General features: G+C 36.2%; 2 protein-coding genes across 4 annotated transcripts in view; both read left to right on the forward strand.

The window, feature by feature from the left end:
* LOC115440175 overlaps positions 1-5693 on the forward strand; it is a 32306-nt gene extending 26613 nt beyond the window's left edge. For 2 of the 3 annotated variants that reach the window (XM_030164368.2, XM_030164370.2), the window contains exons 4-6: positions 757-955; positions 1343-1508; positions 4902-5693. In XM_030164368.2, the coding sequence (XP_030020228.1) occupies positions 757-955; positions 1343-1508; positions 4902-5003 (467 nt within the window). In that variant the 3' untranslated portion in view covers positions 5004-5693. Of the gene's footprint in view, positions 1-756; positions 956-1342; positions 1513-4901 lie in introns of all 3 variants that reach the window. The other variant, XM_030164371.2, reaches the window with a different exon arrangement.
* A 5522-nt stretch (positions 5694-11215) lies between these two features.
* LOC115440151 (sodium channel protein Nach) lies at positions 11216-23774 on the forward strand. Its single transcript, XM_030164343.2, has 11 exons — positions 11216-11340; positions 11787-11981; positions 13025-13228; positions 13603-13738; positions 14958-15062; positions 16390-16588; positions 17522-17575; positions 17876-17954; positions 18842-18966; positions 20606-20714; positions 22962-23774. The coding sequence occupies exons 1-10, from the start codon at positions 11216-11218 to the stop codon at positions 20698-20700; spliced, it is 1317 nt and encodes a 438-aa protein (XP_030020203.2). The 3' UTR covers positions 20701-20714; positions 22962-23774.
* Positions 23775-25263: the final 1489 nt, after the last annotated feature.

The raw sequence follows: 25263 nt of genomic DNA on the forward strand, positions 1-25263 counted from the left end.
ATTCCCTTAGGATAACAATAAACAGATGGTTAGCATTCTAAAGGCACTGCTTGACATTCAGAGGTCGCTTCTCATGAGAGCTTAAGATACCCTGGGAATAAGAGCTAGACGTTTAAAATTCTCATCTTAACACGTCTTCTCCCAATGAAATTTCGTATAAGTATAGCAGAAGAAATTAAAATTTTACGATAATCATTCAACACGTTTCTTGAAAAATAGATTATAAAGTTATGCGTCTCTGCATTTTGCACAGGTTGAAAGAACGTTCAGGGTAAACATGTTTTATTTTGTGTCGTAACACAGCTGAGGTTTAACGACAGTGCTAATATTAGATGGGGTTAGTAATACAATCGTTTGGTTCATTCATTAAGACGTATAGCAAAAACATAATTTTAACTCATGCCTGTTTGCCTAAAAGGGCAAGCTGGTTGCAATTGGTACATTCACTGACACTAAATTTATATTTTACTTATATTGAGAGCAGCGAGCCGTTTATTAATATGTGAAGCAGACTACCTAGTGAAATTTTGTGAATGAATGAGACCTAAAATTCCCTCAACTTTAAATTCCCACGACCACTTCCATAGTAGGTGCTTGTGGCCGTTGATGTTGATATACGATTACAGAACTTTGTACCGATATTCTACTGAAACTAACAACGAAAAGTAAATTAAGATTTTGTCTACTCTTTTACCTTTAAACCTTCACGTTTTGTTTATCTTCTTTACAAAAATTTCACAACCACATATCTTCCAGCCACATCAGTATACTTCAGCCGAGGGTTCGGCGGCTGGACTGCAGCTCGGTCCAGGACTACCAGAACGTGGGGCGCGCCGTGGAGAGCTCTGGGACCTTCTCCATGTGCAGCAGTGCCTTTAACCATACTCTGGACCGCCGCTGTTAGTGCACATATAGCCATGCTTGCCTTCTGCATCAGATCTTTGTTGAATATTGGGTGAGGTTACATTTTATTAAATTATTTAGAATAGCTATATAAGTTTCATATTATTGTTACGATTGCACAGTTGAAAATACACATCTTTGAAATATTAAGAGTGTGATTATTCCAAATAATTTAAAAAGAGAAAGAAAATAACATGTACCTAATTTTTAAAACACTACTTGTAAAGTGAATAATTGAAAATAACATTACGTTACTCTATAGTAACGGTATCAGACAGTATATGAAAATTACGCGCTAAATAAATGTAATTTAACATAAACTTTGTCGTTTACCTAAACATCATATAAAATCTTCCACAAAACAATGAATAAATTCACTCAAAGATCACTTTCTAATAAATCCCTCTAGTTCTATTTTAACTTCACAACAAACCTTTAGATGCGGAACGACAACCTGCATCGGCGTTGCCGGCGCGCAGCTGTCAGTGTCCATTATGACGCTCACAGCAACAGTGTACATGCTCCAACTGGACCTGCGGTACGACGCGGCCCTGTCTCCCCCGCCGCGGCAGTCCGACGCGCAGATATGCACAGCGGTGTCTATGGTAGGTATGTGTAGACTTCATTTTGTTTTTTTTTATTTGTTTATTTTGATTACTTACTGGTGGTAGGATATATTTTATATCCGCCCGGATAGTGACCGGATAGTGACCACCGTACACAAGGTGTTTAAATCCGCCATAGTGGCCAAAGTAAATGTGTCGCATTCCGGGAACAGCCTGTGTATATCCGCTGCGAATAGCCCGGCATATTTGTGTCGACTGTAAATAAGCGAAACAAAATGATCAGCGTTTTACGACTTTACACCCGAAAACACTTCATCCTACTATTAAACGTGCCAGCCACAGTAGTTTTCTAAAAGCAATTACACGATTATTACTTAAAAACACTAACTAGGAGGTCCCAAAAACAAATACGTTTGTCACCTGAACAATAACCACGCACGCTAGAAGGGATAAAAAGGCAACAACCAACTCTGTCTAAGCACAGGCGTTGTTTAAAAATTATTAGATATACATATGTATAGAACCGAATATTGAAAAGTTACATTTGCTTAAGTAATACAATACAATAAATTTGTCGTTAAAGTTATTTGAAAAAAGATCACATCCTCTTCACTCATTTGAATCATAAATTTTAAGTACTTTTGTAAAATTTTGTTGAATTCTGAAGTCTCTTTAGGCCAAATTATAATTTAATCACACAAACCATTCCCAAAATACACGAATACATAATTATATCTTAATATTCCAGCGGCAAATTACCCTCACGTTACCCTCGTCATTTGACATAGCATAGATAAAATATACGTAGATAAAGACGTAATCATTTTGAAAACCTCTTCACTAGAGTTAATATTTAATACTAATTCAAACCCTAAATTAATAATGTAGAGTTTGAAATAGTTTGTTAACAAACTAGCGAGTGTGTGGAAATGGGTTAGACAGTTTGTAAAATGACAAATTATGCAATTTTCCCAGCAACATGTGCCTTGTGTTTTGACAAACTTTGTGAAATATTAATTAAAACGCGGGTTTATGCAGAAAATATAGTGTACTTCTGTTTCACAAAAGCAAGACAAGACCCTGAAAAACCATTAATTATTTTACTAAATATACATAAATAGAACACTCACTGAAAAGGTCCTATTAATAAAGGTATTTAATGATATCGTAAATATTACATTTACTCTTCAACACTTTGAAGGTGATCCACAAAAATTTATTAGGTTTGATAGTAAAGTACTAAATTGTTGACTTGACTTCACCTATCAATGTAGGCAGATAATATTGATAGGGTTTCTAAGAGGCCCAGTGAGCCTAACATATCGATTCAGTCGCACCCCACGATGGCTGGACGGTAGTTGTAACGCACTCTCTCTGCGAAACCAAATAAAAAGATCTACCGGAACCAGCAAAATTTTTAAAGGGGCCTATGAGAAAAAAAAGTTTGAGAACCTCTGTAATAGACAATAAAACAGTAGGCTGCGGCCCAAGAGCGTCGCCAAGGGGGGGCAGGGAGGGGCAGCTACCCCCCTCCCTAGACGTTCTAAAACTCGAAAGAATAATAAATCGTTTTTCTTTCTTTCTTTCAATTCCATTCCTAATATTCCGTACGCTCAATTACTCTCTGCTCTAGGTTATTATTAAAGCGGGACAGAGGGAGTGGTGGAGGAACATATGCTCTCGACTTTACGTACAATTCATACTTTTCTCATTCTCCATATCAACTTGCCCCTCCCTAGGCCATCGGCTGGCGACGCTCTTGCTGCGGCCTAAACACCAACGATTATGATAATAATAATAATAATATCAGCCCTGTATTATATACTTGCCCACTGCTAAGCACGGGCCTCCTATACTACTGTGAGGGATTAGGCCTTAGTCCACCACCCTGGCCTAGTGCGGATTGGTAGACTTCACACACCTTCGAAATTCCTATAGAGAACTTCTCAGATGTGCAGGTTTCCTCACGATGTTTTCCTTCACCGTTAAAGCGAACGATAAATTCACAAAGAATACACACATGATTTTAGAAAAGTCAGAGGTGTGTGCCCTTGGGATTTGAACCTCCGGACATTCGTCTTGGCAGTCCGTTCCACACCCAACTAGGCTATCGCCGCTTCATCACGATTATGATACATCTCCCTAAATTCGAAACAATATCTTGTTCTACAAATTACTACACTACTTTATCACCTTAAATAATCCTTATTCGTTCCGTTTTATTTTTGACGTTACCACGTAAATCCTTTGAAGCTTTATAAAATATGCAGTCATTTTGTTCCACAAACACCAGATTTAAGGCTACAATAAATTGAAGCGAGCTAGAGTGAGATCCCACTTTAAAGAACCGCAGTATGTTAAGATTATTCTGGCTTTTGTATGTAATTCTTTCGCTGGCTATATTTGTGGACTTGAAATATACAGAATAGGTAAAATTTGAATTAAATTCAGCATATTTTCACTTTATTTCACAATGATACTTAATATTCTTCTAGAAAATCTTTAATAGTTCTTGTAAAATTATCTTCAGATGTAAAGAAAAATTAATTAGGAACAGTTCTTGATAAAATAAAAATAAACAAGATTTTTTCAAGACGTGTATGTTATTTTTGTTCCGCCATAGTAGCCCGTGTAAGTGTGTTGCGTTCCGGGAACAGCCTGTGTATATCCAATTCCAACAAGCCGGCATAATTGTGTCAACTGCCGAGGGGTAATCTCTGTCATTCATTCCATTGGACCCTACTCCACTTACCATCAAGTACAGTGGGGTAATTTAGCCGTGCCCTTTAAAAAAAGTAAAGTTTTTCATGTTTTAACATAAAAGTTGTCTAATCCCCGGAGCCCTAGATTTTCCGCAATCATTCACAAAACAGGCACACATAAAAACTTTTAGGACACTCTACATTTTGATGTATAAAAGTTTGAGAGTTGGAACATAATTTATTAAGTAGATCCGTAAACGTAGTGACCTTTAATTACTGCACAATTTAAAAGTGAGATCACTCTTTCCAAATTAAGTTTACCCAAAATAATAAAACGTTGCTAGAAAAAAATGAAGTATGTCCTGAAAGAGGGATTACGAAAAACCTTGTTCTTTTATCAGTTGCGGATGAAATTCAAAATGATCATCCGGTTACCGTAATCATGGTTTGCTGTCTTTTAAAATCACTAAGTGTAAAAAACCTAACATAATTCAGACAACTGCCAAAAGACTTTCGAAGACAGTATGAGAGGTAATATTAGTAAGATAGATACTTTTATCAAGTATACCATATAAATAAAATCACTCAGATATGTAAGAATCATTTTATTTTAACCATAATATAACCTGCTAATTATATATGTGTACCCAATCAAGCTAAATAGCATAACTAAAGCGTCCACCTTCAAGATTGATTTGCTTATGTTGATAATAATAATGATGATTGACAGGTTCCTCTAACGTCAGTAGCGATAACCAGCGGTCACAGCGGCGATGACACCGGCAGTCCGCAGAACAAAGAGAAAGAAGCGCCGCCGACGGAGCCGACCTGATGGTAAATCGATTGATTTTGGTTTTAGCATGAAAATATACGGGCGTTTTCAATAATCGATCCCAATTTCAATTTTGCAACTAATCCTGAGAAGATCAATCAAATCAAAGTAAATCACTTTTAAACATGTCAATGAACTTTGTACTGATTGGTTCATTTTCACGATGGACCAAGAGCGATTGGGATCGTTTATTAAAATCGATATATATCTTCAGCTTTGTTTGAGATATAAAAATAATTAATAGATATCGCCAGTATAATTTTGATTGGAACTATAAATATTTGACTGTATGATGTATCATGATCTGACACTATTAAGTATTGATTTAAATTGGTATCAGGCAGACAGTGAACTGAAGAAAACGTGTCAAAATATATGAACACCTATTGGGAACCACGTAATTATGTCGATCATCAAAAAATTTTCGTGGTTCATATTGTCATAGTCTAAAAATATATGAAACCTATTGGGAACCATGTGATCATGTCTGAAAAAAATAGATTGTAGTTGATATGATGTCATAGTAAACTGCTACACCCTAAACTATCTTTCTAAACCTCAAGAGGCGGGAAACTTCTAAGTTCTAAGATGCATTTATAATTGTAATCATTTTGCCTTTTTTATTTCCAAATTAATTAATATAAATGAGATCTCGTCTAAAATTTGTAAAATCGTAATGTAATTTTATTTTATAAGTTATAACTATGTATGTAAAATTACCTGATGTAAGCTTAGATTTTAATGGATTTTTGTAAATAAAATTATGAATATTCTACTGAACTGATGTACTGTCTGAAATATATTTTCCTTTCAAACTTCGTGTTTATTTTTGATCTGCACTCCAAACGTATAAATCGGTCAAAAATTAATAACGATTTTGTAACAGATGTTTTGAATTGCACTTAGATTCTGAATTAATGGCTCTAATATCGCCATCCTTAATTTAGGTTCTGTATACTGTGAAGATTAACATTTATATATTATATATTTATATATTTTGCTTGGAACGCAATAAATTGGTGAATTTTCGGCGAATACTAAAGGTAAAATATATAAAAAAGTTGAAATACTGAAATTAGTTTACCTAAATTAAACAAAAACACTTTTTTTATAACCTTCTGTGTAAACTCCATTAAAAGTTTGACAAAAATATATCCTGCAGAGCCCAACATGTATCCATCTCATCCTTATGCTAAAAGGGACTCTGAAACTTGTACAACGAAACTTTTAAAAAGCTCTAAGAAACATCTACATCACATATTTTATACAGATAAAAATAAGGACAAAAGTTACGTGTGAATTCTTTGTGTCCAAATGGAGGCATGTTTTCATGATCAAAAGTGCTTAGATGTTGCTATTTGAAACAAGAATAACAATCTTCTATCCTATGTAAAAGACAAATGATTCTTAGATTTTTTGGCAATGTAGCTGATCATTTACTGGTGGTAGGTCTCTCATATGTAGAGTTCTCTTGGGTAGGTGCCACTGCAATGTCTATTTCTGCCGCAAAGCAACAGTGTGTAGTCAGTGTTGTCTTCCGGTTCGGAGAACATTGTAGCCAGCGTAACTACTGAACATAATAAGTCTCATTACTCAAGATGGTGAGCGCAGTGGAATACCAAACAATGCTTTACAATTCAAGGTGTTGGATGGTGTTTCTGCTGTTTATGGGCGATCGTATCGCTTACCAAGCAAACGGCAAACTCATCTCGTCATTGAAAGCAATAAAAAACATCATATAAATAAAAAAAAAGTAGTAAACGACACATTTACACAACTATTAACTTTTTATTAAAAACAAAGAAAACTAGAACAAGCAGTGCTAAGAAATCTTTCCGTTAAGTGTTTTATTTCAAGACCGAAGAAAATGTGGAGCGACACATATTAAAAAGAAATAGAACGGGAGAGAAATCGTTTTGTACTGCAATTTATATTCTGGATTACGACGGTTAGTTTTATATACCACTTCGAGTATAGGACGTACTTGGAGTCATGAGCATGGAATAATGGTTCTAGTCAAAAACCATTAAAGCAAGCGAAAAATCAAAAACCAATAAAGCAAGTAACTGATCACATACAGTCTAATCCACTATTGTCGATAATGTAAGTATGTGGAGTTAAATAAAACAACGTGACCGACGCCAGAAATGAATTTAATTATATTGAAACAACAAACTTATACCAACAATAAGAAAAATGTGTTTATTTGTTTTAACTATTTAAATATTTATTATTTCACTAAATAATCCAATTTCGTTTTGATTTGATAATTGATTATAAAAAAAACAGTAAAAGTATTACAAATAGAAACTTAAGTATAACGTACTTCAAATTAATATGACAATATATTTTTGATATAAAAACATAACGCAGAGGAAACCTGCTCACTGAGCATAAAGTTACACTAACCAAAGATTAATATTAATGCATTCTTCTCTTTCATAAAATGTTACAAAGGAGACAAAACGTCCATCAACACAAATATAGTTGAACTAACCTAAGTTTAATTAACAGTAACAAATGAGAAGAAATATTTCGGTGTCATAAAGAAACAAACGAGGAACTACGTAACATAATAAACAGGGACAATTTCCCCCATCCTCCCTAACACGAACAAAATATAATCCACTAATGCTAACGAAGCGGCTTTGCTTAATCCGTGTATTTTGCGCGCGTGGCTACTGGCTTATAGAAGTTCTTTGCTCACGACTAGAGTTATTATCGTTATTTTGAAAAAGGAACATTCGCTTACCAATCATTTCGACCAATGGTGCATATAAATTAAAGTAAGCCAGAGAAAGGTATTAAAATAAGACTATTTTGACGATTTAATCGCGGTTTTTATATTATATTTTTCTACAGACTTTTCAGCCTTAGTGCTTACAAGGCGGACTGATGTAGGTCATCCGTAAAGTCAGTTACAATATCCACTTACATTTTACGATAATACAACTTTTTAAATTTTAGCTGTTGGTGGTCCGATCTACGATTGAGCTCTGTGCCTTGAAGTCTGGCAGCCAGTCTTTTGAGTTCCGATTTAATTATATTTAGAACGGTATATTAGACAGTAGATTTTAAAGACAGACAAAAAACGAGATTAAATAGCAAGCACAACTACCTACAATGTTATCATGTAGGTCCTACGTAAGTACCAGGTTGTGAAACTCGGGATGGACGACAGCACGGTAGGCTTCAGGATGTCTTTCGGTACACTCGGGCCTTTGACGGTCCTTCTTGAAGACTGAGCAGTAATGGCAATTTACTCATATAATAATAAATAATATCGGCCCTGTATTATATACTGTCCCACCGTTGGGTACGAGCCTCCTCTACTACTGAGAAGGATTAGGCCTTAGCCCACCACGCTGGCCTAGTGCGGATTGGTAGACATCACACACCCTCGAAATTCCTATAGAGAACTTCTCAGGTATGCAGGTTTCATCAGGATTATAACCTTCACCGTTAAAGCAAGCGTGTGCCTATGGGATTTGAACCTGCGGACATTCGCCTCGGCAGTCCATTCCTCAACCAACTAGGCTACCGCTGCTTTATTTAAATACCATCATAACTCTTCTATAAAAATATATAAAGTTTGCACACGATTATGATTAGCCATATCAGCCTACTCTCAACCCATATTACAGATTACGAATATCAATAGCTCACAAACACTTCAATTTATCTATGAAGTTTTCACGTATTAAGCTAAGTCTTACTTCCCAGTTCATATCGATTATCAATTGGGTCAAACACTGAGATAGAGTGACCATGTCTTTGAAAGTTAAGAGACCTATTTTAAAAGTTAACAAGCGATGTCGTTATGTATTTATTGTTGATATACAACTAGGTAATAAATAAAAATAATATAATATGGCTTGTCCCATATCATATCACGGGAAAGAGAACACATAACGCGAAAAGTTCTTTAGTTGCACCACTGCCAACCCTTTTAGAGGTAAAAGTAAATTGGTTGAGAAATGTGTGTGACACAAGTATTGACAGCGACTGTATTAGTACGTGCACCTAAAAAGAAAAAAAAATACGGTTCCATTCGTTTGAGAGATACGATGCCACAAACAGACCTACAGAGCAACAGATACATGAACACATAGTTAAGACAGGTATATCTTAAACTGATAACATCCCTTTTTTCCGCAGTGGGTTATGTATTTCCTATATCTCGCCGAGTTGACACCGTGTTCGAAAATTGAATTTCTCCGTGGCAGGATAACTTGGTTTTCGTAGGAACCGTTTCGCATTAAACGATTCCACAATTTCAAAGCAGTTTTTGTAAAAAAGTATAACGAGCAGACAGCCCCAAGAAAAGTCAATTTATTCCAGAATGTTATCGCTCAAGAATACGAAGACTTCAAATTGATTGCGATTTGTTTTTATAAATGACTAAAAATGGCAGCTCATCCACACAAGGTAAAAACATAAACGCTAAAGCTAAATACGATATTTTTTTTTTCAATAAACTCAAACGTATTTTAAGAGCAGTGTGCTTAGTATGGAGCAAAAAATACGTTACGATTTCGTATCGTTTTAATGTGATTGGTTGAGAGACTAACACGTGACTGATGATCGTGGTCTCTCGACCAATCACAAACATCAAAATTAAATCGACTTACGAGTCGCGTTTTATTTTTTGGACATTCTTAATGTGCAGAGATCAATTGTAACATTATTTCAATGATATATCTTAGTAATTATTTCTTTGAGTTGGGAATAATGCAACTATGCGATTAGTTAAGGCAACTATGCATTAACTTAAGCACTGATTAAAATTATGAAATTGGATAAAACTCTATTTTAAAACGCGTTGGTGAGGTGATTTCCACTTAACTATTGGTAATGAAATTAATCATTAATCACTTAATACTATGTGTAGCTTCGAAATTCTTATTAACAACCATACTCAGTTCATAAAAACTTTGTAAAAATTCCACTCGCGTGCCGTAAAATAAAGTATACAATTACGACCGCTGACAAGCGAAATAATCTACATTGTAGAGAATAAATCTCTGGTGCCACCGAATTGCGTCTCCACGCTTATTTGTTATTCTTGTAATCAGAACCTTGGAATTCTCTATTTGCGCTCTCAGGGACGATCTCTGATTATCTTCTAACTAGCGCCACAGATTAATATAAATTTAAGATCAACTACGACTTAATAATTGCGAAGGTATGTGAAGTCTACCAACCCGCACTAGGCCAGCGTGGTAGACTGAGGACTTATCCCTCTCAGTAGTAGAGGAGACCCATGCCCAATGAGACAGTAGTATTTAATATAGCACTGATATTATTATATTATAACTAGTTCTTTGACTTTAATCATGTTTAATTGTTTGCGCATTTAGCGCTCACAATGTAACAATTTATAAATAAATTAATAGTTTCCTGTGGACCAGTGACATCCAACCAAGCCTCTTTAATGCTATGGACAAAACTGTATACAGAAATCAAAAATAGCAAAACCATTACGTCACGATAGTTTCCTGTTACTGAAACCGCTCTAATCAAGCCAGCTTGAAGTTGTAGACGAAACTGTCTGCAAAATGGTTTTTCTCCAACACTACCTAATTGTAATTTAAACAATCTAATACCATGTCGCAATTAATTAAATTAAGGAACTTTTTTAATCAGAGATACATTCGTGAACAGCTCTGACAATTCCTCTGCGTGACTTGGGGAATTATTTAATTTCCATCACATTGATACACGTTTATTGCATTAGTGTTGGACACGAATGCTATTTATGTATTTAATGGGTACTAACATTTAGTTACAATTAGATAGTGTTTTTTCTTGTTATGCAAATGACATGTCAATGTACATTATTGGGTAGAATAAATTCAATTTGCCTTCATGAATACTTTTTTGTAAATATAATGTAATAGGATTGCGTGAAATCAGAGTTTTAAAGACAGCTATCAGGTACATTGAAGAGAAATAATGTACTGAATTATAGAGACTTAGGTACCAGTTTTCTTTCACAGTTTTGTTAATCAAAAAGGTGGAGCCTCTCAATAAATGAATAGGTATTTGTATTTTTTTGTATTAAGGACTAATATCAGTGAAATAATGTTATATAGTAACTGAATAATGTATACAAACAAGCTCACTCACTAAATTTATTCCAATTTCACGCTCTGCTACTAGGGGTAGGCAGTGACTACTGAAAATAGCAGAATGTACAAAACGGGATAATAATGCATCAATTTAAAAAGAAATTACAAACTATAATTAATGATAAACTTGGATATTTTGGAGATCACAGCAGCTTGAGTGGAGTCAGCTATGTGTTCTCCAGATCTCCTATTCCTTGGTTTAAAAGGTAAGAAGTTTATGTTTAAAATACTAAATTAATTACACTGTTTTTAAAAATATGCATCAGGTTATAACTTGTATGCCTCCTCGACGAAAATCGGTCACGGCGCCCAAACTCAACGGAGATCAACCAGATATGCGGAAGATATTATAGTGAACGAGTGTGTGCGCAATACACAGTTGCACTCTCTTTTCCTTCACTCTCATAGTCAGGTGAGACGGCAATCCGACATGACCGGAGAGAGATCAAGCGTAGGCCCAACGACTTAACGTGCTTTCCGAAACTTCCTGACTCCGAGCCAAGATTGAGTAATTTCTTATCTATCACAATTATTTCTAACCTGACCAGGGATTTGAACTCAGGACTTCAGAGTAATTTTGTACTGTGCACGCAATACACGGCACTGACGCAGTCACAGCTACATCAGTATAACACACCATTCCTCTTTGCAGGTGTTTTTGGTTTTCTACATTGACTGCTTGCTGCTTCGGCTCATACACTGTTCTCAAGGAATCCCTAAGTCTTTACATAGAAGATGCTGTCAACTATTCAGTGGAAACCAACTATCTGGAGTGGAACACTCCATTTCCAGCGATAACTCTTTGCGAGTATGCTGACACTGATCGGGTGAAGGAGTATATTGTGACGTACGTATTTTATTGTAAACTGTACTGTTGGGCAATAGGTTTTTTGAGCAAACTTATGGTCACATTTTTTTATAAGGTAGCCCACTACACCTGATAGGCGAAATGGGGTTCAGATAAAATGTCGAATGACGAAAGATGATCCTTCACCATTTGCGACAATTATACTAACCTGTTTGAAACTGGGTATAGAAAGGCTGGTTCTTGAACGCAACAAACTTACGTGGGCTACTATAGTGGGTTTTACACCTCGTGTCCGGTGGTCGGTCGTGGTCGGCGGAAATAAAATCGTATCACCAGCACGAGGAATATAGATTTGTAGGGAGGTATTAATTTATAAAAAAATCGTAAAGCTATGCTTAGTTAAAACATAAATTTACTCGATCAGCCGTAAGTCAAAACTCGCCATCTTGTCTCTTAATAAGGTTTAAACTAGGAATTAATAAAAATATCAACGTAAAATAATTGACGTTATGAAAACAGAGCGCTGCTTCAGAAAGTATAATCAATCTCTTCCCCATAGATTTATGTTATCTGTGTTTACAGTGGTGCCATTCTCACCATTATTCAAAATAAAGGCGGCAAGAATAAGAAAAATATGGGAGAAGCCAATTTACCCATAAAGCAGTTGCCTTTTTGGCAAAAACATGTTGACCCACTTAAAATAATTTACTGGATTTCTAGAAATATGTATACGAAATCGATAAATAATTGCAGAGTTTATTGAAAACATTAAAGTAATCTCTAAATTTGAAACTGTGGTCTCAAATCTTATGCAACAATTATAATCGGACTCGAAGAATAATAGTGTAAAATGATTTCTTATGTTTACTCGAATGTTAGACATTGAAATAAAATTTGACATAAAAAAATTAAATGAAAAAATGTCCCCCCGTAACCAAAGGCCTGCAAAGTTTTCGAAGAGTCCAGAGAACAAAAAAATACACAAAAAAAACGCGATGAAATCGAAAAATAGTTTAATTTCAATAATAGTGTAACTAATTTTAATAAAATTTCACTTATTCTCATGCATTAATAATCAACAGGAACAACATATCGGCCTCCTTAACAGTATTCCTGAAGGACGTGGTGTTCTGGAACGCAAAGTTCTGCAAGAGCTGCCACACTTGCAAAATAAACCAGACGTGTGTGAACAACTTCAGTCAGTTGGTCGACAGTATTCGGTGGAACTGCTCCCAAATGCTGAAGGACTGTTGGTGGAATGACGTTTATTTTGCTTGTTGTGACAGGCAAGTTATTACCCTGCGTTTAGTTTTGTAATGTTACCGTACTATAAAATGGAGAACGTAAAGGATTGACTTGAATAATTATTTTCCTCCTATCTGCCATTAGATACCACTCAAATTAGGATCGACACTATACAAGCATTAAATATTAATACTCTTTCAAGCATTAAAATTATCGCTCCAAGTTTTATAATAATACATCTAGTAATAATAAAATACAGTTGCATAAATTATATAGTTAAATTGTCTTACTTCTGTATTCGGTCGAATTTTCATTTCTACGATGGATAAATTTTATTTGATGATTGAAGAACTAATAAAGAATCTACAGCCCTCTCTTACATTTTACGAGAAAATGATTATATTATCTAATTTAGGTTCCACCCGATACAGACGGAGTACGGAGTGTGTTTCGCATTCAACTCTCGTCTCACCGACACCACTGAGAATATACAAGTTAATAGAAAAATTGGCCTGCCCAGCTTAGTGTTTACAGCTGTCCAGCCTTTATCTGTAAGCACCTCTTTTATTTAATAGTTTACTAGATGAAGCATGTCTTATACCAGCACGACAAAGTGAACCCTACTGCTCCTGGTGGTATATGGGGTCTAATAGAATGTCGACTGAGAGACGATTACCCCTTGGCAGTTAAAATCATTATGTCGGCCTGTTGGAACCGCATGTACACAGGCTGATCCCGGAACGCGACATATTTACGTGGGGCACTGTGGCCGGTTTTAACACCTTGCATACGGTGGTCGCTATTCGGGCGGATATAAAATATATTCTAGTTCCTACCACCAGCAATGAGTATTATTGGCTATTATAATAATGTATTGATTAGCATCATGACTAACTGCCAATATAAAAACGATAATGCACGATAAAGGCATATAGGTCGTATTTGCACTAAAATTTGATAATTTTATTTTAACTCACTTCACGCTGAATGTAAGCATAAGTTTACTCTATCACGCAATTAGCATAAAATTATAAGGGCCCGTTGACGATCTCGGAATATATTTAGTCTATTCGTTATAAGACGACCAAAAACAAACGCCACACTGTCGTATTCCTAAAAAAATAGCAATGAAATGAGTATACTCCGCATTAACTAATTTATACGTAGTCTTAGGAGTAATATACGTAATTTCATCCACGAAAACACACCCCACCACCTATTAAGCGAGGGGTGTTGCGGGGTGTCGCGGGGTAAGGGGACAGATCCAAGAACTTTCCCCGATCTATTCATCGCACCACAGCTATCCATCGTAGTGTGCGTGTGCACTTATGCTGTTCACGCACACTGCAAGCGATAAAGGAAAATTGTGGGGCGCGTCTTCGTGAATGAAATAGTCTATATTTAACATTGTGAAACAAACTCTAACCCCCTTACTCATAGACGTTATTTATCTAAGGACGGAGCATTGCTGTGAGTCTGTTTCTCAGCTTCATTTATCTGACAGCTTGCTGTTTGTTCAGCTTTGGTTATCTGACAGCCAACTAGATTCAAGTTGTATCTCAATATTAGCCAATCACAACGGCCCTATGTCTACGCACTACGAAGGCTGCTATACCGTCGGCACTGAGAAACAGACTTCTTATCACAGCTTTACTCCGTGCTTAGATAAAAAACGTCTATGAATAAGGGGGTAAATGTATAAAAGAGCGCTTTTCAATATTTTCTTTTATTAATATAACTTCTAAGAGATCCAGTTATTTTATTTTTCAGATTAAAATCCACTCGCCAGATGAAATAGTATCGGTAGCCATGGAGAACACATTGACTCACTGCGGCGTCTTGCCTCTTGTGAGCGACTTCGAAGCCATACTGAAGGTAACAACCACGTGTAAGCAGGAACGGTGCACCGAGAATTATATAATAGCTTTTGCCAGCGCTCCGCCCGTGTGAAAAAATTCCCGCTTTATATTTTTCCGAGATATGATGACTACAAAGATAACAGAGACATTGCAGTGAAGGCTTAATATATTAGTCTGTTGATACCCTTAGAATATGAAAACCAAAAAAAACTATATCACCGATAGCCTAGCAACAACAAAACGCATTGTCGAGGTTCAAGACGAATGTCTCGGTTTGAAGGCACGTACGCAGCCCTAACGTATCGACGATACATGTAGACAGTCTATACTGTCAATCTAAACTGACACACGCAATGTTGAAGGAAAATACTGTGAGCAAACTTGCATACCTGTGAGCCTACGTAGAATTACGAAGCTATTCTAGTTCACAGTATATAAGTATAAGAATTCGACCAGTGTGGTGCACGAAACGTAACCTCATTTAGAATATAGCTTTGAACAAGAGGGAACAAAATTACTAGACGTATACTAATATCGGTTTTGTAATTTTTTATTACACTTGAGTATTTCTCAAAATAAATCTACGTAAGGAAATAATTTTTACGAAATTTTCTTTCTCATCTGTTTTTTTTAGTTTCACTACATTCGTTTTATCAAATAATGTACAGATCTAGTAGTAGCGCCAATAGGTTTTGGATTGTAAGATCAAATTTGGACAACAAATTGTGAAGGCTTTTCTCTATTTAAATCAGAAATGGATTTACTAGATTTATGTACTTAACTTTTCGCTTAAAGGATCAAATACGTATTGGAAATTGAATAAACATATACATTCAACAAGAAACAGTCATATCAAATACTGAATTTATTATTCCAGATACAGGATTCGTAAATAAATATCTGTAGACATAACCTAGTTACAGAAATGTACGTTGCACATTTTGCTTTAACCATTTCGTGAGTATGGGCACAATATTTGCCAAAGCACTTTCAAATTGATATTGTGACTTCTTTCTTCTTCTCTTTTTGCTGTTTCGATAGTGAACTAAGAACGCCATTACGTAACATGAAGTTATTCCTTTTGTTTCTGAAGGGATAAGCAGAAGTGTAGTGAATATTATATTTTCTCTTTTCCAAAGTTTTAAACATCCTATAGCGCATGGCAGTGGTATATGTACTAGTAGTATATAGCAATAGAGTAGGCTATGACCACATAGACTCCCATCCCGGACAGGTTTATTTTCCAATCGACTTCTCCCACACTTTCGTGGTCCTGGGAATCAAAAGCAGAAGCTCACGGCTCACAACTCAAGCTCACTACAACTAGATCAAACCAATTTCAGGCAGAAGAAACAATAAACGACCCGTCAGTGCAGTCCATACCCGCTCGGAGCAGAGACTGCCTGTTCAGCCACGAAAGACCAGATTTTGCTGACAACTGGCCATTCTCAAAATATTCTTATAGTGCGTGTGCATTGTACCGTAGGGCACAGACGCAAATCGATGTTTGCAATTGCACGCATCACTTCATGCCGACAATCGGTAAGGGTAAATGCGTGAGATGTAGTTTGAATTTTGTCGTTCTATTTCTTATTTTTTTTAATACTAACAGCCAGTTTGTTTATTAGTCGTACAGTCAGTCACATAAGTGGCTGAACAATTACAAAACTTTTAAAATACAGTAAACTCGTTGAATTTTATTTTAGTATAGCAAAAACGATTATCGATACAAACAAAAATATTTAAAAGCGATTTGAAAATTTTAATTAATTGTTCAGCTGCTTTTATGACTGACTATAGTAATAAAAGTAACAGCTAAAATAAAAACCATAATAATTAGCCACAACAGCTTTTGTAATTGAGTCAAAGTAACGGAACCTTTGGCTGGTGCTGTCAATGAGGAAAATGATTGTTAGTCATCGCGCAGACGTTGTCAGGTTGTTACTCAGGAATTACTATGATACTGGCACCCATTTGTCACTGAATATATTTCATTCTATGATGTGATAGAGCTTTTCGCCACATCGGGGACAAATTACAGACTCCCAGCTTGATATTAGTATTTCTTATTAATAAGAGAAACTCAATATCACTTGGCTCGAGCCGGGATAACACATACCTCATAGAACTAACGCCAACGAGGCTGACTACTAGACGCCTCATATTATTTCTGTAGATTACCTAATGTTTTATATTGCGGCTATTTTTAATATCCAAATCTCAATCTTCAATCCAATCTCGAGAATTAACCAATCAAAATAACTCATTTGAAAGCATGTCAAAAACAAATGTTCTTATTGGTCCATTTTTGAGATAGATCGAAAAGGACGATAGGGATCGTTAATTGAAAATAGCTGTTAGTGGAAATAAAGGTAACTTAAATTGCTTGAATATGTTTCTAATCATTCTACAGTTAGAGCGTTACTATTATGTTATTAACTAATTACACAATCTTGTAGAACTGGTTTGTTACAGGTGATTATCCGTTGTGTAACATCAGTGGACTTGCTTGTCTTCACAAGAACAGGGGTAAGGACATTTGAATCTTTCTGGATAATGTTAGGAAATTTAGTCGACCTTCGTTCAATAATAACGCTTTAATTTATCTGCATTATATTTTGTTTGTGTGATTTTAGAAATAAAATAATGTCCAATTTATTGTCTAATTTTCTTATCATCACGGACGTCCACCAGTACTTATAAAAAAAATTCAGTTCAGATCTTCAGTTCTATGAATAAAATAGTTCAATAATTGTTTTTCGGATCCAGCCAAATTATAATTTATTCGCTAGGATTTTTTTAATGATAAATCGGTCTTCCTTCTTACAGAGCTGCTAGCTGTGGAGGGAACCGCATGCCCCATGGAGTGTGATAGTATTGTATATACCGCCAGCCATGTATCGTGTTCGTGAGTATATATCTATTTTCTGCTAGTAATAAACTCCATTTTTCATCTTTATTAGGTATCAAAGAATTAACGATAGCGTATATTATTTTATACAAGCAATAATAATAATTTAAATAACATTGATATCGGACCTAACAGTATATTACCCACAAGTTATCCAACATTACATGGATTACAATACACCGATCCCGGCAACTTGTCGACGAGAATCACTGCATAACTATATAAACCTTACAGTTATCGCCACAAGACACTTTCATAACTCATCACGACGGTGTTTGTACACAGTTTCCTGTAGTTTGTTCCTCGCAACCACCCCTAATGCGGTGACGAAGGCTACCGAGTTGTTTTAGTCGGTACGCCAGCGTAAATAGCAAGCCAGTAACCTATTATATCCGCTTCTCCCTCCGATGCAATTTTTGCGCGCTCGGCCTCCACACCGAATGTATGCCCATGCACAAGGGGACATTTGTCGTGGCCCTACAGTTGCCCTCATAGTAGCCAATTTGCAGTGAGGCCGATAATGGCTTGCGATATTTCCCCCGTCTCCACTCCTTCCATCCTAAAAGCACTCCTTCTCCTTCCATCACACTTTCTTCCAAGATAACCCCTCCCAACTTTCCTCCAGGTCCCTGCAATGCTAAGCCGTGGGATCCAATATCTCATTCGCAGCTTTCTCTCAGCGTTGACTGCGAGATACGCCTCGGATCCTCGGACTGATGCCGGATCTTAAAGCGGTTTTCCGGCAACAAAAAGGTCACTTTCATAATAGCATAGGCTTTGGACACCTAAATTAAACCATTCTCAATCCTATAACAACATTTCAATGCACCAAGCTCGGAAGTGTCAAAACATTCTAACCTGTTTGAGCTATTCTTTCTCGTTAGCCGTCACACGGGCAAGTTACCGGGACATCTGTCACAGCGCGGCACTCGTGGACTGGTGAAATTGGGCCAGCTGCCTTCGTTAAGAGTACGCAGGCATGCAATCAGGGACATGTTGGGACTTGTTGGTAATGTATACCTTTTATATTATACTAGTTGGCGTAGTTTTATTGTGTGGTTCGACACCGCTCTGATGCCCCAGGTTCATATCCCGGGTTGGGGAAAGGGATATTAGGTTTTCTAGTCATCAGCTCCAAGTCTACAATTTGTGTCCGCTATGGCGATAGGCTCACCCCCTATCATATCATAGATCGGATTTCACCGGTAACAAGTGGGCGCCCTGGTTGCACCCCTGCCTAACCCTTCGAGGATAAAAAGATAGGATTCCCTTGATGATGAAATTTCTTTCCATATTTCAGTTGCGATAAGGTCTCAAGGCACTCCTCGAGTCGAGTAAAATAATATCGGGATTCCTGCCCAATATAAGACCGGAGTCTCTTCATGATGAATAACAATCCCAACCCTATTGTATATCAGGATTTCTTTTGTCACTTCTTTTTTGGGATTGATGATGATGATTTTGGAAATTGTAAATGCATACATTTTTTGTACCCTTCCTGTACATTTTATTTTCACTTCAGGGGCACTGCATGCACCCGCATGCCCCCACAAAAAAGCCCTGGCTACAACTACCATAGCCAATTTGAATGCAATGCATGTCTACCGACCCCAAAAAGGAAATAAAGGCGTCAATCGTGACGCTATGATTCTTTTTAGACATGACTTTGTCATGTTAGCATACGAACAAGTAACAGTTAACAGACGATTAGGAATAACTTGTTAATGATTTTGAAGTGCTCTTATGAAACCTGTTAAGGATTTATTTAAATATTGCATCTATGAATATCTGATCTGATGCCAATGTGAATATCTGATTTATTAGTATTACTCGTGGCTTCGCCCACGTGAGAGTTTTCCAGGATATAAGTCCCGCTACATATATAATAATAATAATAATATCAGCCCTGTATTATATACCTGCCCACTGCTGAGCACGGGCCTCCTCTACTACTGAGAGGGATTAGGCCTTAGTCCACCATGCTGGCCTAGTGCAGATTGGTAGACTTCACACCTTCGAAATTCCTATAGAGAACTTCTCAGATGTGCAGGTTTCCTCACGATATTTTCCTTCACCGTTAAAGCGAACGATAAATTCACAAAGAATACACACATGATTTTTTTTAGAAACGTCAGAGGTGTGTGCCCTTGGGATTGGAACCTGCGGACATTCGTCTTAGCAGTCCATTCCATACCCAACGAGGCTATCGCCGCTTATATATTTCCCCGGGATAGAAAGTACCCTATGTCCACTATCTCCATTCCAAATTTCATCAAAATCCCTAAGATAGTTTTTAAGTTTTATATTATGTTAAGTAGTGTTTATTCTCGCGTTCAGACAGGCAGACAGATCCGGGTTTTTTTTTTTAAATATTTTGTAGAACTTTTCAAGAGGAACAATTCCGTCATACATGATTATTGCGTAACTCTGTTTACGCAGCGCATGCAACGGAATCTCTCAAAAGGAATATAAATTCCCCATTTTCGCAACATTTTTCATTCAAGTTCAACTCCTTATGATCATAGCGTGATGCTATATATCGAATAGCCTTCCTCAATAAATGGATTATCCAATATTAAAAGAATTTTTCAATAAGAACGAGTAGTTCCTGAAATTGCCTTAGTATAATAAAATGTTATTCCTTCTAGTGGACTTCGGCGGGGTGGTGGGTGTTTTCTTCGGAGCATCATTGCTAAGCATTATAGAAATAATTTATCTACTTTTCATTCGGAGGAACAACTGAACATATAGAAAAAGGTAACTTTTATTCTTAGTTACTAAATATATGCCGAACGGTAAATGTAAGGAGCATGAAGAAGCAGTTAGAGAGGCCGTCATAACTATGCCGACTGTTTAGGTATGGTTTAACTCTTGCCGGCCGACAATTTAATTTTAGCTGCACATTATATCACATCGAGTGCAGTGAAGTTATCTTATCGTGGTGAGCTAACGAAATAAAAAAATATTTGTTTACTTTATTTGCTTACTTAAACTTCCACATTATACATAATCATTTCAAGATTGCGTTACTAAATGAAACGTTTGTATTTTGAATAACTCTTTATAAAAAGATACTCGAACCATAGATGTAAATAAAAAAAAATATAAGTTTCGTACAATATAAATAAAAAGTCTTTTCAATTTTACACGCTTTAGCCTTACTGCTACTGTTCTTTCAGTAAAAAATACACCCTCGCACGCGCCTTATTCGCACTAAACTACAAAAAGATAAAAAAATATATAAAGTAAAACTGGGATGTTTGGTAAAATATTAGTTATTTGTGGTTGATTTTAGACACAATGTTGGTAGAGTTAAAGACGACTGCGGTTCCATTTATAAACTCACAATGGCCCTTTTTATCTAAGATTTATTTTAGTTTATATATTTGAGAGTCCGGAAAAAGATTCTATAAAAAGTAGACAACTTTACCTTCATTTAATCTCCTTAAGGCGATACCTCAAGGTCCATTTTCATACATTTTGTTTCACCTTTAATCTGGGTAACTAAACAAGTATTGGCAAGTAAAGAATTTAAATTCACGTCTAGTTAGTGATTAGTTCTCGCAGTTGAAAGAAAAACGTAAAAATAATTAATAATCATGGATATTTCGGCCTTTAAAATTTAATATGACGAAATTGTATGTATGTATGAAAATGGACCTTGAGGTATCGCCTTAAAGGCTTTATTTACTTTCATACCTTGATAATGAAATGAATTAATTTGTTTAAAATAAGACTAAGTAAGTAGCAAGAAATACATAAATATATAATGCGAATTCGTTAGAAACTTTCTCAACAGTCTTTTCGTATTGAGAACTGAAAAAAATAAATAACAAAGAAGTTTTACTTGCAAATAAAAAACTTTATTTTCACTTATTGCATAAACTTCATTATGACATTCTGCCAACACTTTTTCTTAAATTGTTGATATAATTTGCTAAATTATTTGTGATATTAGATATATAATAATGTATTACAGCAAACCTCTCAGTTTATTTGTAATATTTCTTCTGTCTTTCATCGCTGCAGTTTACACCCAGGAACCTTGGGACAATGATGAACCGTTCCTTCGCAAAATGGGTATGGTAATATAGTATTAACTTTTGCTCGAGGCTATGCGTTAATTTTCTCCCTGGGATCAAAGGTCATCTAATGATTTCTTATATTGACGCAAGTGTTTGACGTTGAAATGACAGGCACCCGTGTCATGAACCTCTAATAAACATTTAGACCACATTTTAGTATTTTTTTTCTTATCAAAATTACTATCACGTTTCTTAGACATAATTTGAATTCTATTTCACGACTGCACGCGTCGAGTCATCGTCCTCTTTTACACGCCCTTAAATATCTATTTATTTGATTTGTCCTTTTCTTGGATTCCGAAGGTACAAATTGATTCTACGATTATTTGGTTGGAATATCCAATTCGATGCCATCACATTCGGTCTATCGGAGTGGGTTCGCAAATTGAATTCCAATCGTTTCGTACCGAAGTCGGTGAAAACGTTTGTAGTTTCTATTAATTGTAACTCCGGTGATTTGTGTAGAATAACAAATGGTTCACGGAATTTCGATTGTATTGGTTAAGGCATAAATTTAAAATTTATATGACTCGTGTAGTGTGATTACTAGCTTCGTACTGTATTTTATTTAAAAGGCAATGTAATACATATTTAAAATCACTTCACTCATTCCTTTATAAGCTTATAATGGCTGATCTTGACTATATTATAACTCAGACACAAAAGAGAACACAAAATACTCAAGCGCTTTTCATATTATGGTATGTAAATTCTACCAGCCTGCATGAATCAAGCGTCGTATGCTTTACCATGTGACAATATCTAACGCTCCTGTTTAGCAGTCCCACAATTTAATAGATATAATATGCTTCCAAATAAACAAGGCAGTTCTTTTCTTTAAATCATTTTTTGTCTCTCCTATAATTTTTTTTTATCGAAGCTAATATAGATTTATTTCGATCAACTCCACTTTCCACAGATTACTCTGAGCGCTGTAACGAAACCTTCTGCGCGCTACCGTGCGAGGGCGCGGCTCCTCCTCCAGTGTGCCCCGTCAACACCCCCCAGTGCAAATCCGGCTGCGCCTGCATCCACGACTGCGACAACAACAGGATCGTCTGCTTCATGACCAAGCACTGCTTGGAGATCAGAAGGTTCTTCACCAAGCTCAGGAAAATTCTTCCCAGTACTGAAATGTAAAAATAATTATCTGACGACAGTGGCGTAACTATGCCGTTGAGGCCTTTATCGGATTGGACCTTTTTTTACGAAATCCATGTAAGATATTTCCTCAGTGCCGGGACAGGAGCGACTCGAAAGGTGGGCAAATACCGGCGCATTTGTGTCGACTAGCGAGTAGTAGTTATTTCTCGTCAGTTGTCATTTTTTTGGACCCTATTGCGTTTTATTGTGCGAGTATAAAAAAGACTATCCTAGGCAATCAGGCGTATGAAAGAATTAACATCCGTCAGCAGTCAGGATCTGCTGGTCCTCGTGGACCTCTCTAGTTGCTAATTGAGGCTCCCGTGCATTTTATCCGTCCTGCCACCGTATGATTACGTCACTGTCTAACAATGATTCGTAAATTATAATAAAATATTTTAATATTGTATTTCAAAACAAAGAACAAAAGGCTATCAATATTTGCTTGAAAACGCGTGTAGGGATTGTTTATTGTTAGAAACTATCGTAAATATTATAGTTGCTTCCAAGAAACTGTATAGTTTCGCGAGTGTTAAATTTACTGTACTTTCATGTAACTTCAAAATTACAAATACACATTTTTGGGTGATTCTTGTTTTTCTTCTCTTTTTTCTGATAATACATCCTGAGGGATAGATACGATATGTTAAAACTGGATTTAGAAGTCTAATAATACATATTCACAGATGAGTTCAAATAATCCATCTGGATTAAATTTTGGATTTTTATAACAAGTCTGATATTGAATTTAAATTCTCAAAATATCTTGAACAATAGGAGTTTAAAGTATGTGATTGTGAAATCAGCGATCACCTTCTTTAAAATGGGTCCAATTCTATACAATAGTCGGGGGACCTATTCAAACACACGGCAGTTCTTCTAATAAAAATATACCTACGCAAAAAAATTATAAATGACAGAATGATTATGAAAAAATCTAGTCTCGCGACGTTTGCGTACCCTATATATTTGACCTATCAGTCATTACTAGAATAAATATGAACTGAATGTGTGATCCCTTCACACTTCAATAGACAAGATGTCTGTCTTAGGATAGGCAACTATACCTAGGTACGAAAAGTCCCATAAAAAATAAGGTCATATATGTAATATATGTTTGGGACGAGAATCGAACACTGAATATCCTTAAACGGGCCCCTGACTAACTTTACATACTGTAAGAAATATTTTTTTCTTTACCTCTCCTAAAATGAAAACTGCGTTCACTTGTTTATTTTAATTTCGCTGCGACTAAATTAAATATGGGCGACAACGTCAACAATGTTACTTAAATCTCCCTTTTATTATAGCACACTGTGCAGTGAAAAATTTTATTACTCAAGCATGATGAATTCTCATATTTGTGTTTCAATAATTGAATACTCCGTCTGGGGCTATTTCTTGGAATTCTTTTAAAAAACTGGTGTGAGGCGATATGAAATAAATTATGAGGAGTGTTTATTTGAACTGGTAAATGGAAAAGTGGAAACTCGATAAATATTGTCGATCATTTTTGTATTATTATTATCGAACCCCGTAGTCAAGATCGAGGGAAACGTGCGAATGGGATGCTGGAATCCCCTGACTTAGCGACTGCACGGTCCTGGAGGAAAGTTGTGAACAGATATCTGGAGAAGAGAAGTGTGGGGGAAAGAAAAGGAACCTTCTTAGAATGAGCCGAAAAGAGAAGGCCAAGAAATGTTCGCGAGCTCTCATAGCCATGTTTAATTGAAACTATGACGTATAGATACTGGACTGTGTGCCTAGGGCCGCGGTAAATATCCCTCCGTGCTTAGGCGTGCATTTGGTGTAAAGACGGAGCGCACACGAATTGCCTCGCGGGGCTATTGTGTGTATAAGGATTCCTCATTCCGTATTACTAATCCAGAACATGCACCGGTTGTGAACCGTGAGATTCCGAGTCTGATAAACTAATCATAAAAATCTTAGTTTCCAAAAAAAGACTATTGTCCAGAATTGGAATTATTACCAATTTGGCAATGTTGTCTCTTTCTATCACTTAGGCGAAGTCTACTTGTGCCAGTTTTGTGTCTAACTTTAGGGTTAAAGGCGTAGAC

This window comes from Manduca sexta, chromosome 21, assembly GCF_014839805.1.
Source record: "Manduca sexta isolate Smith_Timp_Sample1 chromosome 21, JHU_Msex_v1.0, whole genome shotgun sequence".
Classification (NCBI taxonomy): Eukaryota; Metazoa; Arthropoda; class Insecta; order Lepidoptera; family Sphingidae; genus Manduca; species Manduca sexta.

Excerpts from the sequence above, each read along its gene's own strand:
- LOC115440151 (XM_030164343.2), top strand. The coding sequence starts at position 11,216 with ATGCATCAATTTAAAAAGAAATTACAAACTATAATTAATGATAAACTT. Across the intron at positions 13,229-13,602 it reads TATTTTGCTTGTTGTGACAG|GTTCCACCCGATACAGACGG; the intron begins GCAAGTTATTAC and ends TATCTAATTTAG. Across the intron at positions 18,967-20,605 it reads GGACATGTTGGGACTTGTTG|TGGACTTCGGCGGGGTGGTG; the intron begins GTAATGTATACC and ends TATTCCTTCTAG.